This window comes from Garra rufa, chromosome 2 (genome assembly GCF_049309525.1).
Source record: "Garra rufa chromosome 2, GarRuf1.0, whole genome shotgun sequence".
NCBI classification, from domain to species: domain Eukaryota; kingdom Metazoa; phylum Chordata; class Actinopteri; order Cypriniformes; family Cyprinidae; genus Garra; species Garra rufa.
The window spans coordinates 45,358,722-45,373,216 of NC_133362.1; the positions used below are offsets into that span (position 1 = coordinate 45,358,722).

Below are 14,495 nucleotides of genomic sequence, written 5' to 3' on the forward strand. Positions count from 1 at the left end.
ATGATTCCGGACGTTGCAGCGCCGTCGTCATGAGCTTAGCTAGCCTCTGGCCCGCCAACATCAGATACACCGTTTTGATTGGTTCCCAGAACTGCTTACGAAATGCAGTAACGTGCATCATTGCTCGATGCCAGAGTGTATTGCAGAGACAATTCAAATTGTGCTCTCGCGAGACCTCTGGATTTCCAAGGTATCCCCAAGCAGCATTGCTCAAAATGTTGTCCAGTGTATCATCAGCCTATCACTATCTTTCACTTCTCTAAGTTTGATTGTAATTAAAAATCACTGTTGTTGCCAACTAAAGAACATGTAAGAAATACATGCTTATTAAATGCTCATTTTCAATGGCAAGTACATTACCTGTTGAGATTTAGAAACACACACTTACCTCCTTTGACCCATCTCCTGCTGCACAGCTGACCAAAGCATGCACCTGTTGTTCGGTCTCAGAACAAACCTGTAAAATATGAAAGATTTGTGTAATCAGATTGACAAAAGGTCAACTATACAACGTTATAGAACACTTTTTATGGAAATTTAAAGAAATCATACAGTTTATAATGATTTTGCTTCATATTACCAAACTACCCTTTGAGCATTAGAAACACACACTTACCTCCTTTGACCAATCTCCTGCTGCACATATCGATATTCGATGAGAAAATGTCTCTTTTGAAAGTGGTGACAGCTGAACACAACTAACCAAGAGCAGATCAGTCAGGGTAAAAGTTAAAACAATACTTAAAACATAGACAATTGTGTTACTCACCTTTAAATGAATTTATGTATCTTTGAGCATGGATTAAAAGTATGCAGCTTCTTCTTTTGGTTTTAGTTTGGCCCTCTGGGATCTTGTTTCTGCCATTTCCTGCAAAAGCCAGATGATGTATTTTGTCACTTTATGAAATTATAATAATTGTATGTTTTTTTAGACATTACTGACCTAATCAACTATGAGTTTATACTTTTATTTGCTGTAGAGGGCTTAAATATAAGCAATAGGAATCATTCTGTACTACTTGCAGCTCAGTAAATAGCACCAGTGAAACATTTACAAATGTGTTTAATATTTTTTAACATAAACTGTATTTGAAACATGCTGCTTTTCTTCTACTCAACTACACTGTGACTGTCACTAAAGAGAAACATTATGATTATGGCTATGATATCAGACTTTCATATACAGTATATGAAACCTCTACAGACACCTACAGCAAAGCTAAAACTAACAGCAGGTCTGATACAGGACAACACCGATTACCATTACTGTACAATTACAGGATTAACCTTCACATAGAACTGTAAGCAATTAAAAGGACCTGATTTGGGATCTGACCAGAACCACAATATAGTTTACAACTAAAAAGCTGTGTGTCCTAAAAAACATCAAGTTCACCATTCCCATATGAAAAATACTGTAGTAGACTTCTGTACTATAGTAAACTAGAGTAACAATCCTAGATACAATAGTGTTTTTTAAACTTACCATAGTAAAAATTAAATTTACTATGGTTTATCAATTCACTAATATTACAGGATCCTGAAGTACATTAACAAAGTGTAGTAAATAGTAATCACTATAACATACTGTAGTAAACTCCAATTTACTACATCAAATAGTACAATATTTGTCCATGTGGCCTTTCATTTTATCCATAAAACCCCATTATCACAACACTGAACTGCCCAGATAGCTAAATTATGATCTCAATCTGGCATCATGAGTTATTTAACTATTAGCCATTAACGTTTAAACCCAAAACATACATAATACAAGCGGTTTAGTTATTGCTTGTTTATTTGTAAGACTAGTAACGTTAAGGTTAATTGTTACTCCGTATACATCCGTATATTTGTGAGGAAACGCTAGATAAACGCTTACAAACGTGCCCAAAGCTAGCCTGTTTAACTGCTTTTTAACGTTAATATACTAATATAATATAACATAATATAATGTTTTATTGTTTATAGAGTTTTATCATCAATCTTACCTTAAGTGTCTTCAGATTGACGTGCTCATTATCTCAGCCGGAAGTGACTCGATCGGAGATGGGGGAAGAGCAGGAAAATGATTCCAATGATTGCTTCTCTGTGTTTTTATTTTTATAGTTGTGGTGTGGACTTTGTTATTCCTTTATATTTAGAACGATTTTACAAACATATCTTTATCGTTATTGTCCTTTGTGTGAATAGGTTAAAACACAGTGGTTAGACAAAACCCGAATTTATGAGGACTTCTCACCTTTCAGCCAATCAAAACCCGCGATTCCACACACACGTATGAATATTAATGAGGAGGTGCAGTACCAAGACCCACCTGCAGGGGCGCAGTTCCGATACACACTCTTAACACAAAGTCCGATGATTGTGAACTAAAAGGACTTTCTGAGAAAATTTGAATTTGAGCTCCTCCCATATGTAGAAGCACTTCTACGTTGTCGGAATTATGAGGACACTGGCACTGTCCTCATAATCCAAAATGTCCTCGTAGTGTGGCGTGTATTCATATGAAATGTCCTCGTAAATCACAAAAACCAACACACACACACACACACACACACACACACACACACACACACACACACACACATTCAGTCAAGGTTTCTTTAAAGAACCATCTCTTTCTTACCTTGTTATAATCTGAAAGATTATAAAGAACCTTTTGTGAAACAGAAACATTCTTCAGATGTTTGTTTCTTTATGGAACCATTTAGACGAAAAGGTTATTATATCATTGTGAAGCACCTTTATTTTTGTAGAGGGAGTGTAGAGGGTCAGTAAAATGGCCTTAAATAAGCTGGTCAATTTCCCCTAGGTCAAATTACATAACGTTAGGTGTGTTTGGTGTTTTTTAAGTGTAGGATAATCTAGCATGTTCCCTTACCCTGCAACACGCAAAGCAAATTTTGCACAACACGTGCCTGTTTCTAAATTAGCGTGAGAGATGTGGATGCAGGGTAATCTTAAAGGGTATACTTTGAGAATTGCTAGAAGCCAATCTTCTAATGAAATTCTCAGAGAATATATGCTCCTCAACAGTGGAACTAGATTGGATGAAAACCTCTAGCTGAATGAATACAACAAATACAGCTCAAGTCCTTAAGCCCATCCTCAGACATATTTGTATGTTATTTGTGGGTTTATAGTACTTATTCCTATATGTAGCAGTTTTATTAAACCGTGCTGCTTTCTTTTACATGCTACACTCGTCTGCTTGATTCGGAGTCTATCAAACAGCTTGACAGGAAAAGAGAATGACCCATTTGGTTGCCATGACAAAATCCTGTCCTCCAAAATTTGACTTGGCTATATCTGAGGGAACAGAGAAAACATTTCATCACACTGTGCCACAAAGGTGATCCGTGTGACTCTGATGCGTTGGCGGAATCGCATGACTCTGAGGTTACGGAGCTGCCACCCCCTCTCCGTGAGTGATTATTCCAGCGTTAGGAGGCTTATGGAGGTGCACTGAGTGATGGACAGTACCAGCTGCGGCTAGAATGCACAACACGCCACGCTGCGAAGATTACGGCCCATTCTTTCAGACTGCATTTACTGGCATGGTTAAGAATAATTACAGGAGGTGGACTCTGCAGGTAGATACGTACCAGAATAGTAAATAGATTTGTTTGGAAACACTTGATGATTCATTATTTTGAAGTTGAACGCCGAATAAGTCGCGGGCAACTGAAGCACTGCCTATGTTTACTGATTAGCTGGGGCGGTTTGTCTTTTTTCCCTTCTTTTTTCCCTTGTCAAAAAATCCTATTGGAATTTCAGTTTATCCTATAGGATCTTAGTGGATTCTTAGAATCCTATTGGACTTTACAATTTATTTTAATGGAATTTCACTTTGTCCTGTAGAATTTTATTGGATTCTTAGAATCCTATTGGACATTCTGATTTATTCTAATGGAATTTCACTTTGTCCTGTAGGATTTTATTTGGTTCTCAGAATCCTATTGGATATTACAATTCATTTTAATGGGATTTCAGTTTGTCCTGTAGGATTTTATTGGATTCTTAGAATCCTTTAGGACACTCTGAACTATTCTAATGGAATTTCACTTTGTCCTGTAGGATTTTATTTGATTCTTAAAATCCTATTGGGCATTACTTTTTGTTTTAATGGAATTTCACTTTGTCCTGTAGGAATTTATTTGATTCTTAGAATCCCATTGGACATCACGATTTATTGTAATTGAGTTTCACTTTGTCCTGTAGGATTTTACTTGATTTTTAGAATCTTATTGGACAGTATTTTATTTAATGGGATTTCACTTTGTCCTGTAGAATCTTTTATTGATTCATATAATCTTATTGGTTATTGTCATTTTTAAATGAAATATCACTTTGTCCTGTATGATCTTTTTTTTTTTTCTTGGAGATTAATTACTTTTAAATTTTACTTTTTACTAATTTTACTTAGAGTAACACTGCATGTTTGTGTGCACCTGTAACCCACAATAAATTGCAGCCTATATGAATACACACAAATATAAACACATAATATGTATTTATTGAAATTCATAATATTAAAGAATTCACAGAAACACGAACATCTATATATGGTGCGGCCCCTTTAAGGAATGCGAACGTAGCGCGCCTGTAACTGTAGCGCGCATCATTTTAAAATAACGGTCAAAGAGGAAAAGCAGCAAGTGATTAGCGGTGTTCAACTTGTTCAAATTTGATTTCAAAGACGCCAAAAATGATGAAATAGTAACATTTATCTGGTCTGCATCCTAAACCAACAAATTTGGGTGGTCTTGGTGAGTTGTTGAACTCGTGTTTGATTGTATCTGCTGATTAGCACAGGAGTCTGCAGTTAACGTTACGTGTCAAAAGCTATGAATCTGTATAACTGGTATTATAGACGATAGTCATAACGTTATATGTTTATGGTACTAATTTTCATTGTATAAAACATTGGAGTAGTGACTATTCTGCCACCATTTGTAGCTGTTTTAATTAATATTGTGCTTTACGGCTAGCGTCACTATACTTTAAGTGCAAATAGCGCACGTTGTTGGCAGAAGCTACTGGTGTGTGATTAGGCTAGTGAACACTATAAAAGACAGCAGTCTTAATTTCTCCCTTTTCAAATGTTTTAATAAAAATGAAGGAAATAATGTTGTGATGTCTATTTGCTTTGTCTTGAGAACAACAATGTTGTTATTTTTCTTGTGAAGAAAAAAATAGATCAGTGGTTACTAACGTTACAGAAAAAAGACATTTAGATTTAGGATTTAATTATTTTAGATTTAATCCTAACTATTATTAACTAATCATCCAGCCCAGGTGAATTTGCTAAATTAAACTACTACTAATTTAGACTGTGCTTTGTTTTTTTTGTTTGGTTATATTATTTATTTATTTATTGTCACAGTAAAGTGTTATTTTTCATTCCAACTTCTGGTGTCCTCTAATTTTTATATCTACCTCCCTCACTCAAGTCTAGACCTGGTCCAGTGAAGTATTTGCATTGAAGGACAGTGCTACATACTGTGTGTGTGTGTGTGTGTGTGTGTGTGTGTGTGTGTGTGTGTGTGTGTGAGAGAGAGAGAGAGAGAGAGAGAGAGAGAGAGAGAGAGAGAGTGTGTGTATGTGTTTGCACTAAGGCTGTGTGCTGCACAAATCAGCTCACAATGTTGTTTACAATGTTAGTGAACAAGGTGATGTAAACAGCAAACTGCAAGCACCATTTGATAGTAAAACAAAAACAGTGAAAAGTGCACTTCTAGATTACAAAAAGAACAGGCATCCAATTTGATCCCATAAAAATCCCATAGAAACCATCTTTTATGTCTTGACAAAAAATCCTAAAGGATTCAAATAAGAATTTTGTACAGGATTCTTATTGGAATTTCTATCATATTTTGGAACCATTCCTATAGGATTTCAATAGGAATATTCTTATAAAAAATAAATATTCTGTAGGATCATTCTTAAAGGATTTTTTTATGGGATCAAATTGGATGCTTGTTCATGTCTTTATGGGAACTTTTTTTTATCTAAATGTGCTCTTTTCCACTTCTTGTTTTGCTAACAGGTAGTACTTGCAGTTTGTGGTTTACATTGCCTTGATGTAGACGTTGTTCATTGTCTGTTGCTTATCAAAAAATCCTAAAGGATTCTGATAAACTTGTACAGGATTGTTATTGGACTTTCTATCATATTTTGGAACCATTTCTATAGGATTTGATATGAATAGTCTTAAAACAGGATCCCCTTTAAATCCTGTAGAAACTATCCTACAGGATATGTATGTCTTGTCCTATAAGAAAATCCTATAAGACAATTCCTAATGGAATCCTTTAGGAACGGTTCCAAAATATGATAGAAATTCTGATTTGAATCCTGTAGAAGATTCCTAGTGGAATCCTTTAGGATTTGTAGAGGATTCCTATTTGAATGTATATTAAGGTGAGTTAAAGTAAACTGCAAGACACTAAACTAATATAAACAATAAAAAATTGTACCTTTTAGGATTCTTCAAAATTTTTGAAAGATGCTTTAAAAGAAAACCCATTAAAATCCCATAGAAATTATCCTACAGGATATTTATGGCTTGTATAAGAAAATCCTATTAGACAATTCCTAATGGAATCCTTTAGGAACGGTTCCAAAATATGATAGAAATTCTAACTGGAATCCTATAGAGAATTCCTATTGAAATCCTATAGGATTTTTTGACAAGGGTTTATTTCCTACAGACTCCTTTCCAGGCACAGCTTCAGTAAACTCAGAATTAACCGAGGAGAACAGAGTGAGAACGGTTCACTTACTGACAGCTTTTGTTGTTGTTGTTTTTTTTCACCTTCCAGAGTTTCAGATTTACTGAGCGCATTCTCTTGACACTCAAATATGAAAACAGTATAAACTTATTTTAAAATCACTAGAGTTTCTAGAGAACAATTGATTTGGAGGTGGTATCTACAACGGAAGAGTAATGTTCCAATTCTGCACTGGAGTCAGGTATCATTGATCAACCACAACGGCCGAGACTCTGAGGGTAAAGGTGCTGCCTTTGCCAGTATTGATGAGTGTGGTCAATAAATCCAATGTTAATTTGTTTGATTATTCTGCAGTAATACAAGAGTTACCAAAAGCAAAGAAAAGGATATAAAACAACATCTCTTTTCCAGAAGGCCGGGAATTGTACTCTAGTTTCAGATTACTGCATTAACGCATATATATTAGGTTTTTGTTGACATTAACATGTTTAACTGTAAAACCATAAAATGTAAAAAACTATTAGCAACGTAAAATAATATTAAAAAACCCTCACAAGATATTAAGTCTACTCCTTTGTACAGAAAACTGTTGTTGTGTTGTTTATTTGTGGTATTGTTTTTTCTGCATCATATGCATCACTGTCCATCCCTTGTGGCACTTACTTTTGATCATTTACAGACAGTTCAGAAAACTTGGAATGAGTTTTGATAGAACAAGGTTTCATATGGATGAAGATGAGGCCAAAAACAAACACCATCTGTCTCTAAGTTCAAATGCTCATCACTGGGCACAGCTTGAGGAGTAAAAACAAATCTATTATGAATAGAGAAATTAAATGCATAGCAGAAAACTAAAGTGCATATTGTGTTTAATTGTTTGTTTTTAAAGAAGTTCACTTCCAGAACTAAAATGTACAGATAATTTACTCACCCCCTTGTCATCCAAGATGTTTTACCAGTCGTAAAGATTATGTTTTTTTGAGGAAAACATTTCAGGATTTCTCTTCATATAGTGGACTTCTATAAAGTTTGAACTTCCAAAATGCAGCTTCAAAGGGCTCTAAACGATTCCAGCCAAGGAAGAAGGTTCTTATCTAGCAAACCGAATGGTTATTTTCAAAAAAAAAAAAAAAAAAGACAATTTATATACTTTTTAACCTCAAATGCTTGTCTTGTAGCTCTGCCTGAACTTTGTATATTCCAGTTCATGACATTTAGGGTATGTTGAAAAACTCCCATCTCATTTTCTCCTCCAACTTCAAATTCATCCTACATCGCAGCAGAAGTACCAACCTAGTGTTTACAAAGTGATCGTGCAAAGAAGATCAAACACCCTTTACAAAAAAGGGTAAAACAGCGATTTAGAACGTTTTTGAAATTACAGAAAAAAATGAGATGGGAGTTTTTCAACATACCCTAACTGTCTTGAACTGGAATACACAGAGTACACGCAGAGCTAGACAAGACAAGCATTTGACGTAAAAATGTATGAATTGTAATTTTTTTTTTTTTTTTTAGAAAAACTCGAAAATAATCAATTGTTTCACTATATAATACCTTTCTTCCTCGGCTAGGGTTGTTTAGAACCCTTTAAAGCTGCACTTAAACTGCATTTTGGAAGTTCAAACTCATGGCCACCATTGAAGTCCACTATATGGAGAGAAATCCTGAAATGTTTTCCTCAGAAAACATGATTTTTGAACTGAAGAAAGAAAGACATGAACATCTTGGATGTGAGTAAAATATCTGCACATTTTTGTTCTGGAAGTTAACTTCTCCTTACAGTATGTCAACTTATTGCATAATTCATGATTTTGACTTGATATAATTATCAAGGAAAGTTGAAAAAGTATTTGAATGCTAGTTGTTTAGAGCAATCTTACATGGAAGGACTGCAATACAACTCTATCAGCACAGCTGTGAATGGGCCATAGGCATGAAAATTACTATAATTTATATAAAATATTATTTATTGAGCAATAATATTTAATAAGTAACAATAGCCATTCTAAAGGTGATAAGCAATTCAGTCAAAACTACAGAGGCACACTGTGATACAGCATTAAAGTTATAAGTTATATAAAAATAGTTAAAAAAAGCAATTTGTTAAGTTTACTTAAATTGTGCAAACTTGTTGCCCTAATTCAGTTAAGTAATTTTAACTTTTTTAATTTTAACTGTATTAAGTGTAATTGAAGTCTTATCTACTAATATTTTAAAAGTATTCCTAACTTGTTTTGAGTTCAATTTACTTAAGCCATTTAAGTTTTGTTAACTTAATTGAATCTGTGATCTGAGGAACATTGAGAGTAACTATGCAACTCAGAATTACTGACTTCCAGAATGCATTGGGGCATGATTAAATTATGCAGTTGCTTTGTTTTAATGTTGTTTTTATTTGCCGATTTTATTTGCTGTCTTGTGTTAGTAGTAGCACAGCAGAAAGAGCGAATAAAATGGTTATTAAAGGGTTATATTAGCTTCACAAGGTGCTTATGAAAAGCAAAAAAAAAAAAAAAAAAAAAAAATTGTAAAAGATCATTAATCAACATAAAAGTATGCTATTTAGTTATTTAATTAAAAGCTAAATAACCTTTACAAAGCAATCTATTTATCACTTATCTTTCTTTGAAACCAAATGATTGCGATTGATGTGATAGCTGCATTGTTGCATCAATAGAAAGAGAATCATAAAAATTTAAATGAAGTTACAAGTGCCCAACTAAAGGGATCACTAACCACTATAATAGTAAGAATAGAAAAATTAACATAAATTTATAAAGCCAGGTTATGTGATGTTCTCACAGATTTTTCAGTTGTATTGGCAATTCAACATTCAAAACAATTTTGGGAAATGACTGATTGCAACTACAAAAACATGACCAAAATTGGAGGAAATTAGTAAAAAGTCTGTTTTTCTTCTTCTTTTGTTCTGTTGTACATTATTAATGTCATTGGTTCCTTTGTGGTTACTTGAATATTTTAAGTAAGTGTCACATAAAACAGTAAGTAAATAGTTGTATTTGCCTTGGAATTAGCTGTTACTTAATAATACCTAGTAAGCATAACAACTCAGTAAAGATAACTAATTATATTTACGTGGTAAACAGTTGGATTTTACAGTGCAATATATGTTTTTGATTTCTATGGAATTTCTTGCCATAGGCAACTATGATAAGATATAAGGCAATAGGCTAAATGTTATATTAATAATAATAAAAAAAATCTTACAACTAGCTGGACATTTTTTACATTTTATTAACCATAGTAAAAAACCATTAGAGGTAAATGATCCCATCTGGGATAATTCCAGTAAGATCGTCCAGTCATCATGGATGGGATGGCAATGTTTTGGCTGTAATTGTTGTCATGGGCTCCCTGCTGTCTGCAGTCTATTTGAGGCTTTCTTGGCTCTATAAATGGAAGCCTACAGCATTCAAGAGTTATCACGACACACTCACTGTACAAGAGTACACACTCTCACTCATGTAAAGCTGAACACGGAGGGCACATGAATGCCAGTACAGCAGTCTCTATACAACCAAGCTTTCAGCACAAACACACACATGGCTTTGGAAAAACCACACAGGACCTTGGGAAAGGTAAGTGACCAAATGGCCAAAATCACTAGGCTATAGAGGCGAAACGCATGTGGCTACAGCAGGGAATTATTGTGCGTGTTTCTTCCTTCAGGATTGATGGTGACTCCATTTAACCTGAAAAGTTTTTCTCTTGCTGTATAAAGTGTGTATCTGAGATGAATTAGACTTTTAATTTCAACAGATGTTTAGAGGCAGTATAGGGTCATTGTCAATGAAAATAGGTCAAAACAAATGTTGAAATATTTGCTGCTGAAAAGTTCAAGGTCAGACAGGCAACAGGTGTACAGGAATTAAACAATATTATAGCACAACAACTATGTGATGGCTGAGATATATGTAAATATGTGAAATTAGTTCTTTGCCAACAACTTAACTGCACATCACTAAGTTCTCAGTGCTATTTTTTATGATTATGCTTAATACAATCTGGCAGACAACACATGTAACACACATGGGCTCATAGATTATAGTTTAACTTTTAAATAACTAGCAATTAATCTAAAGATATTTAATTTTCCATCTATACAGTGTCTGTACATCTGTACAATGAGAAGTCTAGAGTAACTGATGTATAATAATATTTTATCAATATAATTTGACTGCTCAAATGATAATATGCTTGACTGACTCTTATTAACATTACTCCCAGGGCGGGGGAGTGTTACTTGAGTATTGTGTACCTAACAACTTGTGCTGGCTCTGCCTCGCGTGTGTGGTGTTGCATAAGCTATATTTATCCATGAGGCATTACGCGAGAAGCTTTCACTTTTACTGTGTGTTTAGCGCCAACTTTTTTAATTTGTATCAAATATCTGGGCAGTTTACTGTGAAATAAGAATTTTTTTTATAGTGGAAGGATGCATATGGAAGGGTTAAGGCAGTAGAATGCTAGGGGAGATACAGAAGTGCCTCTCTGAGCATTGTAAATAGAGCCCTGCTAGTGTTTCCCAGCTTTGATGCTGTCTCTTATCATATGGCAAAACCCGCAGGCCCCTGACAGCCTTTGGACTCTTTGAGCTGTGGGTGGAGGCGAGCTGGAAGCGGCATTGGGTGTGCTCACTGAAGTGGGAGGGAGGGGATTTCTTCTAAAACACAACGACACACCCACATGTGGATTTTAAAAACCCAGCTGACATGCTAGCATTTATGCAAACTTAACTCGCTGGCATTCAAAACATGTGGCTTCAGTCTGCTGCCAGAGGCATTCTGTTTTTGTTTATCCTGACTGCAAAGCTCCACTCAAGACAGCACCATCTGAATCAGACATTAGATAAGTACCTACCGCTTATGGTAATTCCATTCCCAAAGATGAATTCAGGCAGGAAGGAATGAAAATAGATGGTTATTTACAGTGCAAAATGATAACAAGACTTGTTATAAGCGTCTAAAGGTCAGAATAATCACACAGTGAATCGTTCAAATAACAACACATTAAACCTTATTTTCTTAATAGTTCTGTTGACACATAAATATCAGTAGGGTGACTTGTTAAAATCATCCTCAGCTCAACAAATCAACAAAGTTTTTCAGGAAAGTAAACATTCAGATTACGACTCAGAAATTATTACTGTGCCAACCTAGCCTGGGCTTCTGTAATAATAAAATAATTAATTAATTACAAAAAAAAAAAAAAAAAAAAAAAAATTCGTAGTATTTTTGTTTTGTTTTCCAGTACACATATTTAAATATTCTTGAATCAAAATGCAAGAAATTAAGTCTTGTTTTCTGAAAAACATTAATATAAAAACTTTGTTTTTGCTTAAAGCAAGAATAATATCTGCCAATGGAGCAATCTTAAAGGAGAACTTCACTTTCAGAACAAAAATTTACTGATAGTGTACTCACCCCCTTGTCATCCAAGATGTTCATGTCTTTCTTTCTTCAGTCGTAAAGAAATTATGTTTTTGAGGAAAACATTTCAGGATTTCTCTCTATATAATGGACTTCTATGGTTCCCGCGAGTTTGAACTTCCAAAATACAGTTTAAATGCAGCTTCAAAAGGCTCTAAACTGTCTTAGCTGAGGAAGAAAGGTCTTATCTAGTGAAACAATTGGTTATTTTCTGAAAAAAAAAGACAGTTTATATAGTTTTTAACCTCAAATGCTTGTCTTGTGTAGCTCTGCGTGTACTCTGTGTAATCTGGTTCAAGACTGTTAGGGTATGTCGAAAAACTTCTTCTCCAACTTCAAAATCATCCTACATCGCAGTTAAGTACCAACCCAGTGTTTACAAAGTAAACGTGAAAAGTAGATCAAATGCCCTTTACATAAAAAGGTAAAATAGCAATGTAGGATGATTGTTAAAGGAACACTCCACTTTTTTTTTTTTTTTGGAAATAGGCTCATTCTCCAACTCCCCCCGAGTTAAAAAGTTGAGTTTTACCGTTTTGAAATCCATTCAGCCGTTCTCCTGTTCTGGCGATATCACTTTTAGCATAGCTTAGCATAGATCATTAAATCCTATGAGAACAATATAGCATCGCGTTCAAAAATGACCAACGAGTTTCAATATTTGTCCTATTTAAAACTTGACTTTTCTGTAGCTATATTGTGTGCTAAGACCGGCGGAAAATGTAAAGCTGCCATTTTCTAGGCCGACAAGATTAGGAACTACACTCCCATTCCGGCGTAATAGTCAAGGAAGTTTGCTACCGTAATATGGACGCAGCAGGCGGAGTAATATCACGCAGGGTCTGAAATTAGTTCCCAATGTTACCTAGCTGGGAACTAATTTCATTGGGATTGTATAGAGCCCTTTAAAGCTGCATTGAAACTGCATTTTGGAAGTTCGTACTTGGAGAAACCATAGAAGTTCACTATATGGAGACAAATCCTAAAATGTTTTCCTCAAAAAACATAATTTCTTAATGACTGAAGAAAGAAAGACATGAACATCTTGGATGACAAGGGGGTGAGTAAATTATTTGTAAATTTTTGTTCTGGAAGTGTACTTCCTAAAAAAAAAGAATATATATATATATATATATATATATATATATATATATATATATATATATAAAAAAATACATTTTAACCCATTTTATCTTGTTTTAAGTAACAAGATATCTTGTTAAGATATATCAGTCTTGTTTTAAGTAAAAAACTAACAAACAAAATTTTCTCCTAAAACAAAACTTAGTATCTTAACAAATATAGAAAAAAATACTAGAAAATCATTTTTTGTCAGTGTTAGCAGTTATTATTGTTACTGTAGTTACTCCATTTCAAGGCTTTGTGCAAAAATGTTTAAAGAAATAGCTTGTAGCAGAAAAAATATCAATGTCACCAAATCTTGTGCATGCCATTGCATGCTGCCATACAAATCTGTCAGGCAGGATTCAAACAAAGGTCCCCTGAAGCACAACCACACTATGTGCTGGTGGGATTTCAATAGTTTTTTAAATGACTAAAACGCCATTGTAACCCTCAGATTATAACCCTCAGCATGCGATATGTTCCCTAAACTGATGACCCATCTACAGTCAGGGCCGCTGGGGCCTCATTTATAAAATGTTGTGCAGAAACCATACTAAATTTGATCTTTTGATCATCTCTCAAATATGCGTATGTCTGATTCACAGAATGAACATATGCACAGAAAACGCACATATGCCTCTCTTTCAGGTGTAAATGATCTTAAACTTGCATGCAGCTGAATGGCTCTCTGCCTAATATCTAATTGTCTCTCTGTCTTATTAATATCATTAGCATATAAATGATAACCAGTCATCATCCAAATCATTTAATTTAGAACAGTGAGCTGCAAGAACAGCTTATATTTCCAAAAACCTGCAGTGCTCCAACAAGAAAAAGTGTGTACGTCTGCTCAGACCCTAACATGACATTAAGCACTTTTCCACGTCAAAAGCAGTTTTTTTTAGGCACAGGATTTAAGAGAACACACACTCTAAGATCAAATCTCTGTGTACGCACACATGATTGGGATTTCATCCAGGGTCAACCATAGGAAGCAGGCATGATAACAAGAACTCTTCAGACTACAGCCTCTTGAAAATACATCCATGAAACCTTTCAAATGCAGAAGAGGTTCTTTACAGTGGAGAAAGGTTCTTTAGATTTTTAAAATGCTCTTTAAATGGTTCTTTTTTTTAGAACTGTTCACTGAAAGGTTCTTTGGGGAACCAAAAATGGTTCT

At 34.6% G+C, this 14,495-nt stretch overlaps 1 protein-coding gene across 3 annotated transcripts in view; it reads left to right on the forward strand.

The window, feature by feature from the left end:
* The first annotated feature begins 10,200 nt into the window (after positions 1 to 10,200).
* The window catches only part of mlip (muscular LMNA-interacting protein), a 68,404-nt gene continuing 64,109 nt past the window's right edge, over positions 10,201 to 14,495 (forward strand). For all 3 annotated transcript variants that reach the window (XM_073834273.1, XM_073834276.1, XM_073834274.1), the window contains exon 1: positions 10,201 to 10,339. In XM_073834273.1, coding sequence (XP_073690374.1) covers positions 10,253 to 10,339 — 87 coding nt within the window. In that variant the 5' untranslated portion in view covers positions 10,201 to 10,252. The remainder of the gene's footprint in view (positions 10,340 to 14,495) is intronic.